The 20951-nt window shown below is 46.8% G+C and overlaps 1 protein-coding gene across 1 annotated transcript in view; it reads right to left on the bottom strand.

Moving 5' to 3' along the window:
* Window positions 1–20951, bottom strand: part of SRRM3 (serine/arginine repetitive matrix 3) — a 54912-nt gene that overhangs the window by 14353 nt on the left and 19608 nt on the right. The window contains exons 5-10 of the mRNA XM_063146526.1: window positions 18767–18796; window positions 15527–15595; window positions 13327–13362; window positions 12644–12694; window positions 9523–9627; window positions 8015–8192 (exon numbers count right to left, since the gene is read on the bottom strand). Coding sequence (XP_063002596.1) covers window positions 8015–8192; window positions 9523–9627; window positions 12644–12694; window positions 13327–13362; window positions 15527–15595; window positions 18767–18796 — 469 coding nt within the window. The remainder of the gene's footprint in view (window positions 1–8014; window positions 8193–9522; window positions 9628–12643; window positions 12695–13326; window positions 13363–15526; window positions 15596–18766; window positions 18797–20951) is intronic.

The following is a 20951-nucleotide window of genomic DNA, read 5'->3' as shown; positions in this document are numbered from 1 at the left end:
AACTGGAGGATTAGGGATGGATTTGAATGCCTTTAAGCAGCTTGGTGAATTTTGTATCCTGCAAATTCTATATGCTTTCCCAATCAAATGCCTTCCAGATGTGCTGGGCTGTAATTTGCAGTCCTACACATCTGGAAAGCACCCAGTTGAGGAAAGTGGAAGGATGTTGAAAACTCGAGATGGCCGTCTAGCAGCCCGCAACGTCAAGGAATACAGTTAAGATTTTGTTTTCCTTTCTGATTGGCCATGAGCCGCAGTTCATTCAATCCTAAGACTGATGCTGGCCCATGGCAGCATCAAGTGGCTGGTCAACATCAGCCCTGTTAGCCCATGGGGCTCATTCGGTGGCCCATTTGCCCATTCCCAGCATGCCCAACTAAATCCGAAGAGAGTTAGCAATCCTTCTAGACATACATATACCTACCAGCGAGACACCCTACGGAGGCTTCAGCATGAATAAGAAAACAAAAGGAAATCAGTATACTTCGGTTGAAAAAAAATCAACATTTCCACCACCACCAGACTAACTAGCACCGTTATCACTGTGGTCTTTCAGGCAGCAGCCGTACCTATCGACCCTTGAACTGGAGGTACTTATTGGAGGTGGGGTGGTGATGATGAAAAGGGTCTGATTCAGGCCAGGAAGGGCGTGGGGTGCAAGGAAGATTTGACCCAGGGTTTTCCACATACAATACATGCACTGTATTCTTCCCTAACATTGCCGTTCACCCCCAATATTGTGTATGCTCAGGGAGATTGACTGATGATTTGGGTGCGTTCTCCTGTCCCTACTGGTCTATCTTTGTGAACAGTGATAGTCAAACTGATCAAACTGTGGTGGCCAGATCCTCCTCTCTGTCCCATCTCTAACCTGAATTATGGATTCATTACCTGGACATCTGTTCTGTCCTTCCTCCCCCTCCACAACCAATTTCATTACAAGTGGGGTTGACCTCAAAGCCCTTTCACGCCCCCATCTTTACGCTTTCTGACATGGACGGTGACCCACTGGTACACAGAGTTGACGATTGTAAACAAGCAATTTCAATCACTCTGGGGCTTTTTTAAATTATTTTTTTTTTACCATTTTGAAAGGCTGAAAATTGTTTGGTACTTTGGTGTTAATATTTGCTTATGGCAGAGGTGTATGTGCCTGCACGTGACTATCCAGTACTGTGACAGGGGACGCTAGCAGAGAGGTCTCGGTCCATGTTGAGAATAAAAGGAAGTGCTTCTAGGGTAGAAGAGCGTCAGGGGAGTTGTAGCTCTCACGAGGACCACCTGCCTCAGACACATCGCCCACGTGTAGGAGCCTCCAGGGTCCCCCACACACACTGTGCACGTGGTATGTGCAATGAAGGGCACAGGAAACCCAATGTCTGGTAAAATAATCAGAAGCATGGTGGACCTTAGAGATCTTATGCAAACCCAAGTCCTGTGAGACTTGTTGGGTCTCGTTTCATTGCCGGAAATCCATGGTGAAAAGGACAAACCCAGAATTTCTAGAACTCCGCATTCTCTGGGATCAAGAAGGCGAATTTATTTGGGCTTTAGGATGGGCAGGTTGTATTGGCTAGCTACCCTGGATGGAATTTTTGCCTTAACCGGAAATGTCTGGCTGGCTTATCAGCTTGAGTGTCGTCTTCCAATGCCCAAATGCCAACCACCATAGGGAAAGACTTCTGCCCAAACTACCATTATGGGCCATACCATTGGTTGGGTACCTTTTCAAAATGGCCGAGGGGCACAATGAAGAGGAGGGTCTTCCCTGCTCCACCAGTTCCTTTCCTTTCCCTAGCAAACCCCACAGGTGACACCTGAAGCCCAACGGTGAATTGGGGGTGTTGAGTGGAACATCTTGTTGTCAGGGATTCCTCAACTGGGCCGGTTAATCGGGTTTATCAAGTGGACTCCCTGGGAGGAGAACAGAGGAAAATGGAGGCGCACCCTTTGTGGCTCTTGGATGGATGCGGAGTGGGCAATGGCATGCAAGCAATGGTGGCCCCGTACAGAAAGCTGTTGCCCCTTGACCGAAGGCCGAATGGCTTCTAAGATTGGCGCTAAGAGTCGTTTGTGTCACAGTGCTGGATGGGACTGCCAAGAACCCAAATCGTCAAATCGCACGGAGCAACTGATTTGGTTCGAGGGCTTTAGGATTTGGCCTACGTCTCCATCTGCTTCCAAGGACCCCATGTGGAAGTGTCAGAGCTGAGGGTCCCCATTTGTTACCGTGAGGCCCGATCCACCAGTGAGGTCTGTGAGGTGGGCCCGAAAGAAACGGGAAGAAGGGAGCCTGGCAGAGGAAGGTGTCAAAACAGAACAGCCTCTTCCAAACCTATTCCCACATGATCTAACGTGCCAAGGATCTGAAATCACACTAGTCATTCTCTCGTTTCGCCCAGGTGGGATTGGAAAGGCCTGCCCTTGCCCGTGGGGGGTCCTCTTTTAACCTCTAATCAACATTTTCTTGGATGTTTTGCTCACTTAGGACACCCTAGCCACAAATGTCAGGGTGAGTAACCTTTTTAATGTTGATTACAGCCCTCCTTTTTTTCCCCCTTTTTTGCTTGCCCTGAAATTCCCTTGGATGTTTTGACCAAAACTGAACCTCGTCTTTTTTTTATCTTATTTTATTTTAATTTTGCAGGTTAAACATAGTAACTGGATGTATCCTTTTTGCACCTTCTGCAAATCCAGTAACTCCCAAAACCATATAGCAGTCTTCTCCTCCAGATGTGTGGGACCACAGCTCCCATCACCCACATGAATGTGGGTGATGGGAGTTGTAGTCAACACATCTGCAGGGCCCCAGGTTGCAGGGAGGCTGTGATAAACAGAAAAGGGGTTGCAACATCACCCCTTTCATTTCGTGATTCTTCAGTGGTGACTTGTTTTGTTAGTCAGCTATATTGAAAATAATAATGATAATAAATACTAAAACCACACAGAGGAAATCAAATCACTTGGACATAATTATACCATTTATGAAAACAAACACAAGATCAAAGAGCTGGAAGACACACAGAAATGCATTCTAACAACAGAATGAGGTTTTGTTTTTTGTGTTTTAAACGAAAAATAATAATAAATTTACATGGGGGCGGGAGAAAAAATAAAGAAGAAAAGCATGACTTTGTAGCTAATTGTAAAAAAAAAAAATACAATAAAAATTGTACAGAGCCACCAAAAAAAGTGTAAGAAGAGAGAGAGAAAGAGAGAGAGAGAGAGAAAGGAGGAGAAAAAGAGAGAGAGAGAGAGAGAACTTGAGAGAGAGAGAAAGAGAGAGAAAAATAACATTTAATCAAACTACGGTGCTTTTTCAACAGGTTGATCTGTAGAAGTGAACGTGCGTTGGGAGAGAAATACCTACCTTCTGTTTGGTCAGGAATGCAATTAGAAAAAAAAAGAAACAATAATCTCCACATTTGGAGGGCAGAATAGGAAAAAAAAAAACAATAACTCTTTAGTCATGTGCTTCAGAACCCTTTTGCTAATAAACTTTGCTTGGCTTTGAGCGTTCTTTTCAGGGGTTTGGGGGTTTTGCCTCCGTCAATTGAGGCAGACATATTTAGCCTTGCTGTTCATTTTCATCATCTCTATATATTTATGTTTACCAGTTATCTAAATAGCAGCAGCCATTGGAAAACAAAACGAAATTAAAAAGAGGTTTCTATGTCACATTTAATTTTTTTAAAGGTGGTGTGTGTGGGGGGTGGGGGAGTCCCAAAACAGCATGCAAGGAAAGCAGTGGATGAAGGCAGAAAAATGTCAAGATTTGGGGATTTGTTTCAATTAGGTTAGGTCAGAAGAAGCCCCATCAGAAGAGGGAGGAATTGTAAAGTGTGCATATGAGAGAGAGAGAGAGAGAGAGAGAGAGAGAGAGAGAGAGAGAGAGAGAGAGAGAGAGAGAGAGAGAAGTGTGTGTGTGTGTGTGTGTGTGTGTGTGTGTGTGTGTGTGTGAGAGAGAGAGAGAGAGAGAGGAAGCCAACCGGCATGGAAAGATGGCGTGTAAGTTGAAACAGTCCATTTAAAAGGGAAGTCAACTTCTCTCAAGTTTATTTGAGTTAAACATCACTTCACTATCCCAGGTGTCTCAATCTGGTTATATTGAGAAGGATCTCTTCTCGATCCTCCCAGAGTGCAGGACACGGAATAACAGGCTCAAGTGACAGAAAGCCAGATTCCGTCTGGACTTCAGGAAAAACTTCCTGACTGTTAGAGCAGTACGACAATGGAACCAATGACCTAGGGAGGTGGTGGGCTGTCCCACACTAGAGGCAGCTGGACAGCCATCTGTCAGGGATGCTGTAGTGTGGATTCCTGCATTGAACAGGGGGTTGGACTCGATGGCCTTATAGGTCCCTTCTGACTCTACTATTCTATGATTCTACGAAGATAGAGAGAATATGGCTTGGAACCGCAATACCTGATGGAACGCTTCTCCCAACATGCGCCTCTGAGTGCCTACTCCGAGGGAAGCTCGGAGGATGGCAACAAGGGAGAGGGCCTTTTCGGTGGTGGCCCCTCGACTGTGGAATGATCTCCCTGAAGAGGCTTGCCTGGCACCAACACTGTTATCTTTCAGGCGCCAGGTCAAGACTTTTCTCTTCTCCCAGGCATTTAACAGCATTTAACAACGCTAAGTTTGTTTCTAACGGACCCCAGAACTGTTTGTTTTTACATGGATAATGTTGTTTTTATGTTTCTGGTGGTTTTTAAAATTTTGTATACTTTTTAATGTTCACTGTTTAAACTTTTGTGAACCACCCAGAGAGCTTTGGCTGTGGGGTGGTATATAAATGTAAATCCTCCTAGTCTAAAATGGTGGACGGTCCATTGGCAAGTCTAAAGCACTCTTTTTCACTTCAGCTCCAAAACAGGCAAATAATATGGAGATCTTAGGCTTAAGTCACGGTGGGTATAATTGGGAGATCTTAGGTGGCTAGTGCTAATGGCTATAATTAGGTTACAAGCCCTGTTGGCTATACTTGGGAGATCTTAGGTATAGTGCATAGTTAAATTATGGAACTCACTACCACAAGATGTAGTGATGGTCACCAAACTGGATGGCTTTAAAAGGGGGTTGGATACATTCATGGAGGCGAAGGCTATCCATGGCTACTAGCCCTGATGGTTGTGTGCTATCTCCAGTATTCGAGGCAATAAGCCTGTGTGCACCAGTTGCTGGGGAACATGGGTGGGAGGGTGCTGTTGCACCATGTCCTGCTTGTTCATCCCTGGCCGAAGGCTGGTTGGCCACTGTGCGAACAGAGTGCGGGACCAGATGGACCTTTGGTCTGATCCAGCAGGGCACTTTTTATGTCCTTATGTTCTTATATAGTCCTAAAGGATATAATTAGGATATCTTAGGTTGCTAGCCTCGATGGCTATAATCAGGAGATCTTAAGCTGCTAGTGCTGATGGCAACTAAAAATGATCTTACCATTCCTGATGATTTTATGATTTCCTTGCACGGCAATCTATCAAATTTGTTTTAGATATTGATTTAGTCACTACAACCCCACCTCCTTCTTCAAAAGAACCACGAGTGTTCGAAAACGGAGCTATACACACTGTTAATGTTAAGAACTTCTTAAATCATCTTTCTTTTCTTTTTTAACTTTTTAAATACTGTACAGTTGTCTTCCCTTTTAAATCTGAAATCGAAACAGACAATGAAGTTTGACAGTTGTAAAGAATTAAAGAAAGATGTCTGTCTGTTTCCTAATTGGCCAGGAGGGTTCCACATTAACACGCACGCACACACGCACAAGAGGAAGAAATAATATATTCTACATTCACATGATGACAACGGAAGGAAAAGGAGGGGAAAAAAGAGAGAGAAAGATATAGTTTGCATTTCTGTATATTACAAAAGGGAAGAAATTAGAAAGAAACACAGGGATCCCAAAGTGACATTTGGCTTCCTGCCTGGCCCAATACCTCATTTCTTTGCTTTTGCAGAGCAATAAATGGAAAGTTTATATTACCACATTTCGAACAGGAGGCTAAAGAAAAACACAGATCGGAATTAAAAATAAAAATAAAAAAGGCCTCGCAGAAGAGCACTGGCCACAGTCATTCACTAAAGGAATAAATGTGTGTTTACTTTTTAAGGTATGGTCTTGGCATGGGACGCGGGGAAGGAGAAGGATGTCTTTTTTGGCGTCGGGAGCATGAAAGGTGTAGCGCCTAGAGTGTCGGACTGGGAGCCGGGAGATCCAGGTTCTAGTCCCCACTCGGCCATGGAAACCCACTGGGTGACTTTGGTCCAGTCACAGACACTCAGCCCAACCCACCTTACAGGGTTGTTGTTGTGAGGATAACATGGAGAGGAGGAGGATTATGTACACTGCCTTGGGTTCCTTGGAGGAAGAAAGGCAGGAGATACATGCAATAATAAAATAAATAAGTAAATAAATAGATAAATTTGGTTTTCAGTCTTTCCCAAAGCCCTGAAGCCTGCTGTCAGACTGACTTTTAAGAATGGATAACTCAGCTTTGCTAAATCTGCCACCTTCGAAATGTTGTTGGACCACAACTCCCATCGTCCCTGACTACTGCCTATGCTGGCTCATGTTTGATGGGCGTTGCAGTCCAAAATATCTGGAGGGTCCCATGTCGGAGAAGTCTAGCATAAGAGGAAGTTGCCTCCAGCTCCCAGGAATGAACCAATCTCCTACGCCTCTGCGTGATGCCCCGTTCTGAGTGCGGCTTCTCTGAGGACACTGAAGTTAGTGGTATCTCAGCATCGGGAGTGACAGAAGGATGCTGATTTAGAGGCAAGGATTCCGCCGCTGGTGGAGGCAGGCTGGGAAGCTGTCCAGGGTGCTGAAATAGGTCCCGCATCCTGAGTAGCAGCTTTAGAGTTCTGGCAAGTTCTGATTGAAACCCAGAATGGATTCACAGTCCCACCAGAATGGGAGCCACCTGCCTCCCACTGGACTGTCTCCTGAATGTTCTTTTTATGGAGTGAAGGTTTTATTGTTTTAAATGGTTACTCATCACCTTGGTGGCTTTGTACCAAAAAAAGGAGACATGTAAATAATAAATAATGAATAAATAAACTCACTGGACAACTGTCCCTTGACCTAATCTCCTTCACAGAGTAAAAACTGGGACTAGGAGGAAAAGAATTATGCTGGCATCTTTGTGGTTTATTCGTTCAGTCGTTTGGTTTGGAAGTGCACTGACAACTGTTGGGGGCCAGGACACGTCTACACCGAGGTAAGACACAACGCTATGAATACGCCACCAAAGCCTTCGCCAGACTGGTCCTTGGACTGCAACGCCCATCATCCCCTGGCTCAGGGTGATGGGAGTTGCAGGCCGTTCCACCATGTCCCTTTGAAATCTTAGGGGAAAGAAGGTCAAGTATACGGATCATTTGTTTCCTGCCGTGAACTTTCTCCGTGACCCCACATTTCTGTTTCTTAATCTTTATAGTAAAGTAGGGCTGGACAGGTGGAGCCCTTTGAGGGCTCTATGGCTCCTATGGGTACTATCAGCCTCCTCTCTGGGTCTCCATTTGATAACCAAAAAAGCACCCCCCAAAAAACAGGAACGAAAAAAAGTGATTGGGGAGGGAATTGGCATTTTGGGCGGGGGAAACACACTTTCCCATGGCTTTTCAGGAAAATTAGTTGTGGACCGCAGATAAAGGATCCGTTTTAGAGCTTTGGGTCACTCGTCTTGCAATCTGGCCTGTAAACTAGACTGTTGTCTTTAGGTACAGTGGAGGATGTGGTCGGACCTCGATGCACCCCCCGACTCTAAATTGACCCCTTGGTGTGCTGCCCCATTAAGCGGAGCTCTGTAGATGTACCCTGCTGGGCTGAGATACAGAGGGACGGAGGGAAGATCTCATTGTGAAGAAACAGAACCCCACGTCATCCATCCTACCTTGAGCCAAGGGTCTTAAAACAGGGCAAGGGTTCGAGGGCGGGGCGAGTTCTTCCGCGGAAGGAGGAATGGGAGAGGAGCAAACCGTGGTAAGAAACAGAAGCCTCCATACCTCCTGCTTTTTCTCCGAAAGGGCACCATGGCTATGGCGGCCATTCTGGGCACCGCCTTTGTGCCCGTTCTGGTGTGGCGTGGCCAATCGGCTGTGGCCGGTACCCGAGGAAGACGGGCTCTGGCTGGATCGGGGGCTAGCGGCCTTCTGACCATCCTCACGGTACTTGGGACTCAGTCTGGAGGGAAAAGAGAAGGCAGAGGAATGGTTGGAAGCCGTCTGTCTCCACAGGTCCATGGGGTTTCGGGGACCAGAGGCTGTTGGCCAAGCCAAACATTTATGGAAGCTGGGCCTTCCTTGAACCCGGAGCCTCTCCAGATGTGTAGGGCTGTACGAGACATTTGTTTCAGCTTGTTTTAGATCTCAGTTTACCCGGTTTGCACCTCATGGAGCAAACACAGACTCGAAAGCAACCCGTGGCTGAAATCCGTGCCTTTCTAAGCTTGCGATGTGAGCTTTAATCAATGGCGTAAGAAGACGTACCTTTCAAAGCTGTGCACAATTGATGTGTATATTTAGAGGAATTCACACGAATTTCCATGCCAAAAAGGGGGGGGGAAACACCCCAAAGCTCACGAACTGACACTCAGATGGGGCAGAACTTGCTTCAAGGACTTTGGAGAATGTCTACGAGTCTGAGTTTTCCTTGTACACATATCACTACAGATATGTTGATCTACAACATCCCTCATCATCAGCCAGCATGGCTAGGGATGATGGGTGTTGTAGTCAAACACATCTGGAGATCATCAGGTTCAGGAAGGCTGCACTGTACTCTGCCTCAACATTTACCAGGCTCCACCTAGGAATCTCCGTCGCTGGGGGATCCAGTCTTTTTTTGGCATGTGTAAAACTCCCTTTGCGTCTGCAACCTGAATTGTGGGCTGTTCCCCTAATTCTGGGAAGTGTTTTGCACATTTGGGAGAGTGTGGAGGGGGATTGCACAAATTGTGCAATTTGTACAAATTTGCACAAATTTGTCTGCATTTGTGCAAATTCAGCTGTAACTGGTGGGCATCTGTAATTTGTGCAAATTGCTAAAAAAAATCACGCAAATTGCAGAACCTGCCTCCCCCATCCACAGAAGCGCAGAATACCCGGAAAATCATGAACTGGCCCGAAGTCCAGGGAGCTGAGTCTGCAAAGAACTCGTGGAATTCCACCCCAAAAAATATTTCTCGGACATTGCTAGTTCCCTCTCCAGTCCGGTAAAACCCACAGGGGGGCTGTGCTGTCTGGCTCATGTGTGGTCTCTGCCCATGAGCAGAGTACTTTTAAGAGCAGACGCTGCCCACCCGAGCTCAGGAACATCCACATGTTGACCCAACTTTGACTACATCCCAGTTCAGATCCAGCGGAGGCATTTGGGTGCCTGGAGAGGTGCTGAGGCCAAGCTGGGAGTTTTCAGAAGCGGCCCTTTCGAAGAGCCTGCTCCGTTTAGCGGTGCCCTCTCCTGCACCCCTCAGCTGTGCCTACAGGGGGCAGAGCAGGCACAACCACAGGCCTACCTGCTTGTCGATTTGCCGTCGCTGTAACCCGAGGAGAGGGAGGCACTCCGGGAACTGCAGCTGCTGTGTCTGTGGGATCGCCGGGTGGACGACTCACTGTGGGACCTGGAAGAGGATGGGGAGAAGCAGGAGCGTGAGGCAGGGGACCCCAAAAAGGCACCCAGGCGGCCTGGCATGGGAGGGACGGGCTTTCTCAGTAGCTGCACCCTATGAGGACCTCTACAGCACCTCCCTATTTTTCACAGAATCATAGAGTTAGAAGGGATCTCAGAGATCATCTGGTCCAACCCCATGCGCTCTCTCTGAATCTCTCTCTCTCTCTCTCTTTCTCTCTCTTTCTCTCTCTTTCTCTCTGCCACCCCTTTTCTCTCTCTCTCCCACCCCTTTCTCTCTCTGCCATCCCTTTTCTCTCTCTCTACCACCCCTTTCTTTCTCTGCCATCCCTTTTCTCTCTCTCTCTCTCTCTCTCTCTCTCTCTCTCTCTCTTTCTCTCTCTTTCTCTCTGCCACCCCTTTTCTCTCTCTCTACCACCCCTTTCTTTCTCTGCCATCCCTTTTCTCTCTCTCTCTCTCTCTCCCACCCCCTTTTTTTCTCTCTCTCTCCCTGCCACCCCCTTTCTCTCCCTCTCCCTCTCTGCCACCCCTTTCTCTCTCTCTCTCTGCCTCCAGTGATGGAGAACCCACCACCTCCTGAGGCTGACTGCTCTACTGCTGAGCAGCCCTCACTGTTCAGAAATGTCTCCTAATGTTTAGCCGAAATCTGTATCCTTGCAATTTCCACCCGTTGGTTGTAGCCCTATCCTCTTTGCCAGTTGCTGCAGATGGTTTGATTCTGTTTGGCTTTTGCTGTACATGGGCAGGTCATGGTGGGTTTTTTGGGGGGGTGTTTAATGGCTTTGTTTTAATGGTTGAGACTCAGGCTCTCCTCAGCTGGCAGTTTCCCCAGGTTTATTCATCCATAATTATCATTTTTAAAGCTCAGAAGCCACCCGTCATATAGCACTTTCGCACTGGAAGGATGGGATATAAATGTTTTTAATAAAATAAAAATGAATAAAATTGCCCGGCTCCTGCCATGATCCTGATCACCAACCAGAAATCCAACACAAAGGAGGAAGAGGAGAAACCACCTGGATCAGGAAGAATCTAAAGAGGTGCTGAGTCTTGTTTAAAATATTATAAATAAATAAAGGCAAGGGGCCGCATCCAGACTTAGCCATGCTTAGAGTAGACTTACTGAAACCAATGGGACTTAAGTTAATCATTAAGGGGGTAATCATTAATGCTTAGATTGAGAAAAAGTTCTACAACTCTCAGCATGGCCATGAAGCTGAGGTTCAGGACCCATAACAGGAAGTACTTCTTCAATATGTGGTGGGAATGCGAATTTGTACAAAAATTATGGAAAATGTCGTTTAAAGAGATAAAAGAAATTTGAGGAATGGAGATTGAAGAGACACCTATAGTGGCATTGTTATCAGTATATGGAGAATTGAATTGTAATCAAGAGACAAAAGAATTGATAACGAATTTGTTAACAGCAGCACGATTAATGATATCTAGGAACTGGAAGGTTCAAGGGGATTATCATATAGAAGACTGGTATAAAGAAATATGGGATATTGCTATTAATGATAAACTAACATGTAATATAAAAGTTAGAAGAGGAATGATAAAAACAAATGACTTTGAAGGAATATGGAAACAGTTTTTAGAATTTGTATTATTAAAGGGGAGAAGGAAAACACCCCCAGAAGAAGTAATGAGATTTTGGAAATATGAATAAGATCCTGTGGTTGGAGGGAGCACACTTATGTTAATAATGATTATGTGAAGAGAATTAAGTTAGAACATATGTTTATCAAATTGTTTACTTTATATTATTGTGTATTATATAGTATTGTTTTATATTGTATTGTTGTATTGTTTGGATGTATTAAAAAACAATTAAACTATGGAATTCACTACATCCTTCTTCTCTGATGAGACATTCCCCTTTCTTTCACACGCATTGGGAAGGAGTGCTTCTTCTACAAAAGAACTCACCACTTCCTTTATAAGTACTTACATTAAAGCCGTGTTTATGTGTCCGTGTGTGTGTGTGTTTTAAATGAGTCTTCTGAATGATTGAATCAAGGCACCAATTCACTGTCATGGTCTTAGGGGGTCATGCCACTACTGGAGTCATCTTCAGAATAGAAGTCAGCCTTTTCAGAGCCAGTTGACCCCTCAGGAGACCCGGGCACTAGCCAAGATGATCCAGGACCCCCAGGAATGATGCCTTTGTATCTGCCTCCTCAAGAGACAGAGAGCTCAGCTTCTGAGGCAGAGATGCTAGCCTCCGGGAATGCTGTCGCCTTAAAATCCACAATACTGATGGTGGCCAGGTGGAGGAGTGCTTCCTTCCTGAAGAGGACTACTCAGGAGTTGGGCCCTCCTTATGAGGAAGACATCTGAGAAGCCTCTAATGCAGTGGAGACCGGTGGTTCCAATTATTGTAAATCCAAGCTGGGTTTCACTCCAAACCAGCCAGGACTCTAAAAGAGCTATCAAAATTGCTGAACCCTATCCTCCAAATAGATAGCAGGGGGTTGGACTCGATGGCCTTGTGGGTCCCTTCCAACTCTGCTATTCTATGATTCTACGATTCAGCACCTTGGATAGTTTATTTGGGGACCTAGCTGCTTCTGACTGAAACCCAGCATGGATTCATCGCCACACCCAATTCGGAGCCACCGGCCTCCACTGCTCTACCTGGATGCAGCTGAGCACTGGGTGGGGCTGTAGAAGCTCTAGCTATATTACCTTTCACGTAAACTTGAAAGCTGCAGGAAATATTTCTGAATTTCAGCTCCAGTCTCTTGGTTTCTCCCTGATCTTGCCGTGTGTTTGAACCTCCATGCTACTGACCTCTGGACTTTTACTTGACTTTGATTTTGGGTTGTCCTCTATGCGTTCTTGACCATCTTCTTGATGGCAATTAAATACCACTTTAATTGCCATCAAGATATCACATTACTATCTATGCTCATTTTGTGTCCTTATAACCCCACCCTGGTTAAACTACTGTTCTGTGTGCGTGGCCCATAAGCCGGTCTCCCAACAGGTGGTTAGAACCTCACCTTTTTCTGTCTTTGTTTTTTTCTTTCCTTTTATTCTTGGGGCTTCTGGACCTACGAGAGAGCAGAAAACTGAACACATGGGAAAAGAGAATGAAAGACAGATTGGCACATAAGTATGGCAGACGGATGTAGTGACCTCAGTGGCTGTGTCTACCTTCCATAATCTTCTACGGGTACCTTCTGGAACAGCTTCTTCCCCCCACATTGCCAGTTCTCCAATTTGATCTGAATTGTCAATGTTTTTACGTCAGGGACTCCCAGGGGACAACTCTTAGGATAAAGGGCCACAATCAAAGGAGAAGGTTATTTTCTGACTGGCTCAAGAGCTTTTGGTATTAGTCCACCAAAGTAGATCCCACCAGGCAGAGTCAAATTTTCCCTTTCATCCCTCAGGTTGCCGCTACTAGGGATGCCAGAGAAATCTGCTGCAGACTCCAATGAGTTTTTATTTGTTTTTATGATGCTGCCCTCACAGTGTTACACTGTGTCTCTATTTTCTGCATTCAGATGCTGCACGGCAAAAAGGTTTCATTTCGGAAAGACCTTTTAAATCCAACCACTAGAGAGCAGTGCACAGTTTGCCTTGCTATGGATGGAGAGGGGCGAGGTACGGCTGAAGGGATGTGGAAGAAAGGTGCGTGGAAGTGGAAGGGGGTGGAAGGTCCCACACCGTTAGCCCTCACCTGTGCCTCCTCTTCTTCCGTGATCCGGATGCAGACCTGGTGGACCACCGAGAGGAAAACAAAAGAGAGGGAGGGAAGCAGGGAGACATTGGTTGAGATGGTTAAAGAGGAGTGGAACGCACTGCCAGATATCTATAGATCTATCTAAAAGCCATTTCCTTTTTACCTTTTCCCCTGCAGTGGAGGTGGATGGCTCCGATGTCAGTGGGGCAGTGAATCCGGGTTTTAGTCAGAACTACAAAGGAGCTATCCAAGGTGCTGAACCCCACCTCCATCCCGGTTCTAGCACCTTGGACAGCTCCTTTAGACTTCTGGCTGCTTGTAACTAAAAAGAAGAATGGAATTTCCACTCCACCAAAACGGGAGCCGCTAGCCTCCCCTGGGTGGGGGCAGAGACATGGCCAGGAGGGCCAGAGTGACATCCACGGAGGGCTTGATTTAGCCCTGAGTTCCTACACCACTGCCCTTTGGGATAATGTTGCAGTGGGGGGTGAAGCCTGCCTCCACAGCCCAACACTCCGGGGAGGCTGGCTCACCCCCACTGATCCTAGAAAGAGTTCTGCACGCAACGGAAACTGGGAACCAGTTGCACCACCTGGCCCCACATTGCTGCCCATTCCTTCCCCTCTTGGGCCCCCTCCAGTCATGTGGTCTTGCAGTCACCATCAACCTAAATGGGTCACTGCAGGCTGAAGATGATGGGTGTTATGGTACAACACATGTTGAGGGTGCTAAGCTGGTCCACACCAACTGGGCCCCAGGAGAGAAAGGTCTTTCAAGATGTCGGGTTCTTGATCCTTTTAACTGGAGATGCCCAGCAAAAGGGGAGGAGGATTTGAGCGTGGGACCTTCTGCTAGCAATGGGTGCGGTCTACCGCTGAGCTACAATCCACCCCAATGCAGAAATCCACTATCGCTTCTCAGGGGTTCCTAAAATATAAGAGCCCCCCCCCGGCCTTCCAGCACCCCAAATCGACACAGGGTCTTTGCTCAGGAAAAGGTGCATTGTTGTGGATTCTCCCAGGGAGTTGTAGGGCAAAACCCATCTGGGGCACGCCAGGCAGGACTACTCTGTCTGCAGTCCTTCAGATTCGCAGGCACACCCTGATACAGCAGCCATTCCCGGCCCTGCCATGGGACATCTTTACAAACGCCAGCAATCAAGGTGCTTTCATTGGCCATTCCATCAACCGGTCAATCCACAGCAGGCACAGGGCGTGTCCTCCACGTGGGCAGCTCATGGCTTAGCGAGGCTTCCCTGCCCAGGCCCCTCCCCCTCTCTCTCTGAGGCCCCTCCCTTCATTCCTGAGGTCAGGAGAATAGCCTCAAGGGCCCAGGAGTACCCCCGATACACCAGTTCTCCAAAAGGCAAGGGGCGGGAGAAGCCACCTTGCTGAGCTGTTGCCATGTCAAGGAGCCAGGAACGCTGGGATGTGGTGGTGGTGCTGAGTGGAGCAGCGCGATACGGGGGGATCGTGGTGCAGGGAGGTTTAAAAAGACAAATGGGGAGAGAGAGAGAGAGAACCATTTTGGGCTCTGGTCAACAATGAGGACCAGAACCCGACTTTAGTTTTAGGGGACGAGACATAGTTCAGTGGTGGATCCCTGCTTTGCATGCAGAAGGGGTGGAGAGATCAAGGGCCTGACAAGTCCACGGAGTTGTCAAGCCAGGGCCCCGTTGAGGGGGTCTTGTCCACGTGCCAGCAGGGAGCGAAATCTCATCCAGGCCTGCTGTCTGAGATGCTTTTAAAGTGGTCATGACAAAAAGGGTAGCCGGCAGTAAAGGCTGGTGGCTCCTAATTGAGTGGGAATCTGCTCTGGGCTTCATTCGGAACTCAGACGGAACTCCTTTGGGGTTCCGGACGGTTCCAATTGAAACCCTGAGTGGATTCGTTGCCCCGCTCAAATCGGAGCCACCAGCCTCCACTGGAACACGGGACTTTTTAGATGCCAAGCATGTGCTTCACCCCAGAGCTACAGCAGCCTTCCGTTGCCTGGCACACTCTTTAAATGTTTTGGGACTACAGTTCCCATCATCCCTGAGTTGCAGTCCAAAAGGGATTCCAGCTGGAGAATGCAGCTTTTGAGGCTTCCCTCACTAAAGGGAAGTTGTCCAGGTTAAGGGAGAGGCAGAAAAGAGAGGCAAAGGGAGAGAATTGATATGTTGAAGAGCATTGAAAGGAGAGGCATGGCTGGTTACCTGTCTCTTCGATGCTTTTTCCCAGCCTTCTTCTTCTTCTCCTTCCGGATGGGGGAAGAGCTATCCCCACTGTACAGCAAACAAGAATCCCCAGTTAGTCAAAATGGAAAGGATTAGCCAAGGGGGTGTTTTTCTGCCCATGGGGACAGCAATTTCCACACACACCCAAATGCCTGGGAAACAGTGCTATGTCTGACCTCCAGTTTCAAAGTTTGGGATGGCAGCTGAGCTCTGTGTTAAGGAAACAGCAAAGCCATAAAAACCCTCTTCCACTTCATTGTATGTGATGCACACCGTATACTCTGTGTGAGGTTGCCTGTGCTTTGAGATCTTCTGGGGAAGCCCTTATTTCAGTCCCACCATCTTCACAGGCGCGCTTGGTGGGAACACGGGACAGGGCCTTCTCAGTGGCTGCTCCAGGGCGTTGGATTTCTCTTCCCTGGCTCCCTCCTTGATGGGCTTTCGGAAGCAGGCAAAAACTTGTTTGTTCCGGCAGGCCTTTGGAGAATAATCTGGCCCTCCATCTATGTTAAGGACTTGTAAAATTGTCCTGTATTTTAAACCTTTAATGTTTTAATATTGTATTTTATTTTAATTTTTGTACATTTCTTTTCCTAGGTTTTAAAATGTATATGTTTTAAATTTTGTAAGGGCGCCTTGAGACCCAGTATTGGGCAAAAGGCGGAATAATAATAATAATAATAATAATAATAATAATAATAATAATAATAATAATAATATCCAAAAGGGATACACATTTTGCCTGCCCTCTGAAAGTCTCTGAAATCCTCTGCCTTCCCACATTTGTGGGTGGGGGGAGTTATGCTCACTTGCTCAGTCTTAACTTCGACATCTTAAACTGGGATAAGATAATGAAAATGAACAAAATGGCTCAGATCTATATGGATGAGTAAAAAGAGGGGGAGAAAGCACCAGAAAAGACTATGAGAAAAAGAGTCTACTAACTAAGAAATGTCAAAAGAAATTTCTTTATTTTTATCCAAAATATAACAATTTAAAAATGTTCAAAACAACTTTCAACCAAACTTGTACAACGCTCAACGTTTCGGATCCGGAGATCCTTCATCAGGAGCTGTACAACGAAATAAATTACTTTTTGATGTAATTATAAATTTAAAACCTTCTAGATATTTTTTACAAATCTGCAGTGGTATTCATTCTGCCTCCATCAGCAGTCAAATTTATTTCGTTGTACAGCTCCTGACGAAGGATCTTCGGATCCGAAATGTGGAGTGTTGTACAAGTTTGGTTGAAAGTTGTTTTGAACATTTTTAAATTGTTATATTTCGGATAAAATTAAAGAAATTTCTTTTGACATTTCTTAGCACCAGAGCTGGTAGACTCTTTTTTTCTCATAGTCAGATCAATATGGAACCAAGGCCTGTGTGAAATATTTAAATAATTCCCGGTTGCCTTTTGATCGACTCCACAACACCCTCCTGATGTTATGGGGACTACAACACCCATAATATCCCAACCATGGGACATGCTGGCTGGGATTGATGGGAGTTGTAGTCCAATGCTTCAGGAGCATACCAGGTTGCCTTCCTCTGGACTAGTTTGTGGACTTCTTCAAGCGAACCCCAAAGATTTACACCTGAAGTTCTTCTACACCTGCAGATCTTCCACCACCCCCCAAATCCCTTTCAGGTGACCCCAGCACCTGCTGCTGCCAAAACATGAGATGGGGGAAGTTCTAGGAAAAGCCCGTTTGGTTCCTGCCATAGAACAGGAACCTTATTTATTTTTATTTATTTATTTATTTATTTATTTATTACATTTTTATACCGCCCAATAGCCGAAGCTCTCTGGGCGGTTCACAAAAATTAAAATCATCATAAAACAACCAACAAGTTAAAAATACAAATACAAAATACAATATAAAAAGCACAACCAGGATAAAACCACGCAGCAAAATTGATATAAGGTTAAAATACAGAGTTAAAACAGTATAATTTAAATTTAAGTTAAAATTAAGTGTTAAAATACTGAGTGAATAAAAAGGTCTTCAGCTGGCGACGAAAGGAGTACAGTGTAGGCGCCAGGCGGACCTCTCTGGGGAGCTCATTCCACAACCGGGGTGCCACAGCGGAGAAAGCCCTCCTCCTAGTAGCCACCTGCCTCACTTCCTTTGGCAGGGGCTCACGGAGAAGGGCCCCTGTAGATGATCTTAAGGTCCGGGTAGGTACATATGGGAGGAGGCGTTCCTTCAAATAACCTGGCCCCAAACCGTTTAGGGCTTTAAATGTCAATACCAGCACTTTGAATCGGGCCCGGACCTGGACTGGCAGCCAATGAAGTTGTAACAGGACTGGCGTAATGTGATCTCGCCAGCCAGTCCCTGTTAGTAAACGGGCTGCCCTGTTTTGTACCAGCTGAAGCTTCCGGACCGTTTTCAAAGGCAGCCCCACGTATAACGCATTGCAGTAATCCAAACGAGAGGTTATCAGAGCATGGATAACTGTAGCTAGGCTATCACTGTCCAGATAAGGGCGCAGTTGGTATATCAGCCTAAGCTGATAAAAGGTGCTCTTTGCCACTGAGTTCACCTGTGCCTCAAGTGACAGTTCTGGATCGAAGAGCACCCCCAAACTACGGACCCGATCCTTTAGGGAGAGTGCAACCCCGTCCAGGACAGGGCAAACATCACCTCGCCGGACAAATTTCTAGAGCATCCAGGAAATAATGGTTGAACTTTCTTGTCTACTTCCTGGGATGCTCTAGGAATAAGGCCTAGGAATCTCTCTCTGGGCTGGCTCATTCATCACAAGAAGCCACCCTGGCCACTGAACCACGTGCTGGACAACATTTTGGATATGCCAGCTGGGGCCAGAAGTCACCATGGTGTTTCGTGTCATGTGAACCTGCCTAGAACCACCCTAGAATCCTCACATTCAGCCTAGGGTTATGTGAAGGTTGCTTAACCCTTGCATAAGCCCTGCTGCCTGGGTTCACACAGCACAACAAGCCATCATGGCCACTGGCCAGGGCTTGCATGTTCAAAATGTAAACCGCCCAGAGAGCTTCAGCTATGGGGTCGTATATAAATATTATTATTATTGATAATAATAATGGTGGCAAACACTACAACAAACCGTGGCTTGATCTACAGTGAGCTATTTGGATCATGCAATCCAGCTCAACCTCTGAATGTTTGCAGGTACATTTTACACAGAGATAAAAATGTACATTCTGCTGAAATAAGAAACGGCAACTCACCTGCGGTCTGATCCAGGTTTCCTTTTTTTGCTGAGGTTGCAGGACAGGAAACAGACAAAACAGGGTTAAGGAGGGTCACTTCACAAAGAGCAGAGGGCTTTGGAGATTATGGCTGGCCTTTGGACAGACGTCCAAGGACATGTATGTTGCTGGGGGCGAGGTGAAATCCCAACCAACAGGCTGTGGGTTTTGACACCCAGTGTGAGCTGGGAACCAACTCGGAATGAATGAGTTTAGTTCAGTATGCGAGGAATGTCTGCGAGCAAGTTGCTAGTCCCTATGGAGGCGAAAATAAGTTTTGCAGCCTGTGGACAATGCTGATGAGGAAACATGTGGGCTGAGGGATAATGCTGGGATGGTCACGTTACGGGGGACTGGAAGGAACATGACAAACGATAGAAGGGTATAAAGATGGATAGTGGATAGGGAGACGTTTTTCTCCCGCTCTCACAATGCGACGGGAACAAACTTAATGTTGTGGAAATGAGGAACTGATTGGCATCAGACCAGACACATTTATCCATCCCTAGGCTACACAGTAGGGGTATGCACTCTGCCCCGGAATTATCTGGCAACCACGAACATCCATGCAACATTTGATTTTCCAGGGCAGAGTTTGGCCGCTTCCAAACCCGTCAAATAATCTCAGAGCGGAGACCACACCCAATCGGTGCTTCTAAAGTCTCCGTAATTATCCGGCTGTTTTTCAGGTATCTATTGTACATCCATATATGTTTGGGCGTATGTGTGATAACTCACAACACTGCACAAATGAAAAACACAGTGCCTCTTTGAACACCCCCCTATTCTCTGGACAGCAAAGGCATCTGGAGGGATCCAGGCTGGAAAACATTATAAGGCAGTAAGCCTATATAGGCAGTAAGTCTATATACACCAGTTGCTGGGGAACATGGGGTGTTGCACCGTGTCCTGCTTGTGGGTCCGTGTTTGACAGCTGGTTGGCCCCTGTGTGAGCATTGTGCTGAACTGGATGGACCCTTGGTCTGATCCAGCAGGGCTCTTCTGATGTTCGTATGTTGTTCTAGAAGCATGAAGAACACCGTTCTAAATAGGCATTTCCAAATTGGGGGTGGTGGTGGATAACATTTATTAGAGACGGGCCAGAAAAGATGGACTTTCTCTAGAGTATTGCGTCCAGTTCTGGGCTCCACAAATCAAGAAGGACGCAGACAAGCTGGAGCGTGTTCAGAGGAGGGCAACCAGGATGATCAGGGGTCTGGAAACAAAGCCCTATGAAGAGAGACTGAAAGAACTGGGCATGTTTAGCCTGGAGAAGAGACGATTGAGGGGAGACATGAGAGCACTCTTCAAATATTTAAAAGCTTGATGCAGGCATCCTGCTGTGTTTGCCTGCATGCGCAGAGAGCCGGCGCCATGCTCTGCTGCAGCGAGCATGAAACGGAGCCATAAAGCAATGGCGGGGCGCTTACTGCCACCCGGTGGCAGCACAGAGATGTAACAAGGCAACTCCCACCAAGGCAAACTCAAATTTACTGCAGGTTCTGCAGCTACCGTGTGAGCCGCTGCCTCTGTTCACAAGACACAGACATCTGGTTGGGTTAAACACCCGGTTAGTTGTTATTCTTGGCGTTCCTCCTCACACGTACTTCAAGGTGTGCTTCCTGACACACACACGCCCCCTCTTCCTCCTCATAACGTGGGTTTTTCTCTAGCCTGCCCTAAGAAAGCCAAGCTCATTAAAATGGTCGCTGTGCTCTAAGGAGAAAATTATTAGCGGGGAGATCTAAAACCTGGCAGGGGGGAGTGTGTGAGATGAATGGCACTGCACCAATGAGACCCCCCCCTCCTTCACTCAGCCTAGGAAGGCTGGGATATTTCCACAGCAGAGCAATGGAAGCACATCTCAACGGCTCTATGATGGGGTGCGCAGATGTCTCCACTTCGGGCAGGTGATACTGGAGCCCATGTCAGCTACAGGCGAGGGGGGCCGAAGCGTAGCTTTTCATGGTTCCGTGGCAGAGCGCCTGTGACCATGAGTGTGCTAAATAGCCATGTCCTAGACGAGCCGGTCATGGAGCTGAGAAGATGCCAGGGAGTGCTGGACTCAGTCTGAAGTGGTGACACTCCAGGACCTCCCGGAAGGGGTGAGCGTTGTCAAATCAATTGGAAAGACTGGTCCCAGGGTCACCAAATGGAATGTGTA

The sequence above is a fragment of the Elgaria multicarinata genome, chromosome 22, assembly GCF_023053635.1.
Source record: "Elgaria multicarinata webbii isolate HBS135686 ecotype San Diego chromosome 22, rElgMul1.1.pri, whole genome shotgun sequence".
Taxonomy (NCBI): Eukaryota; Metazoa; Chordata; class Lepidosauria; order Squamata; family Anguidae; genus Elgaria; species Elgaria multicarinata.
Note: the sequence above shows the minus strand (reverse complement) of the source record. Positions and strands in the feature narration are given on the sequence as shown.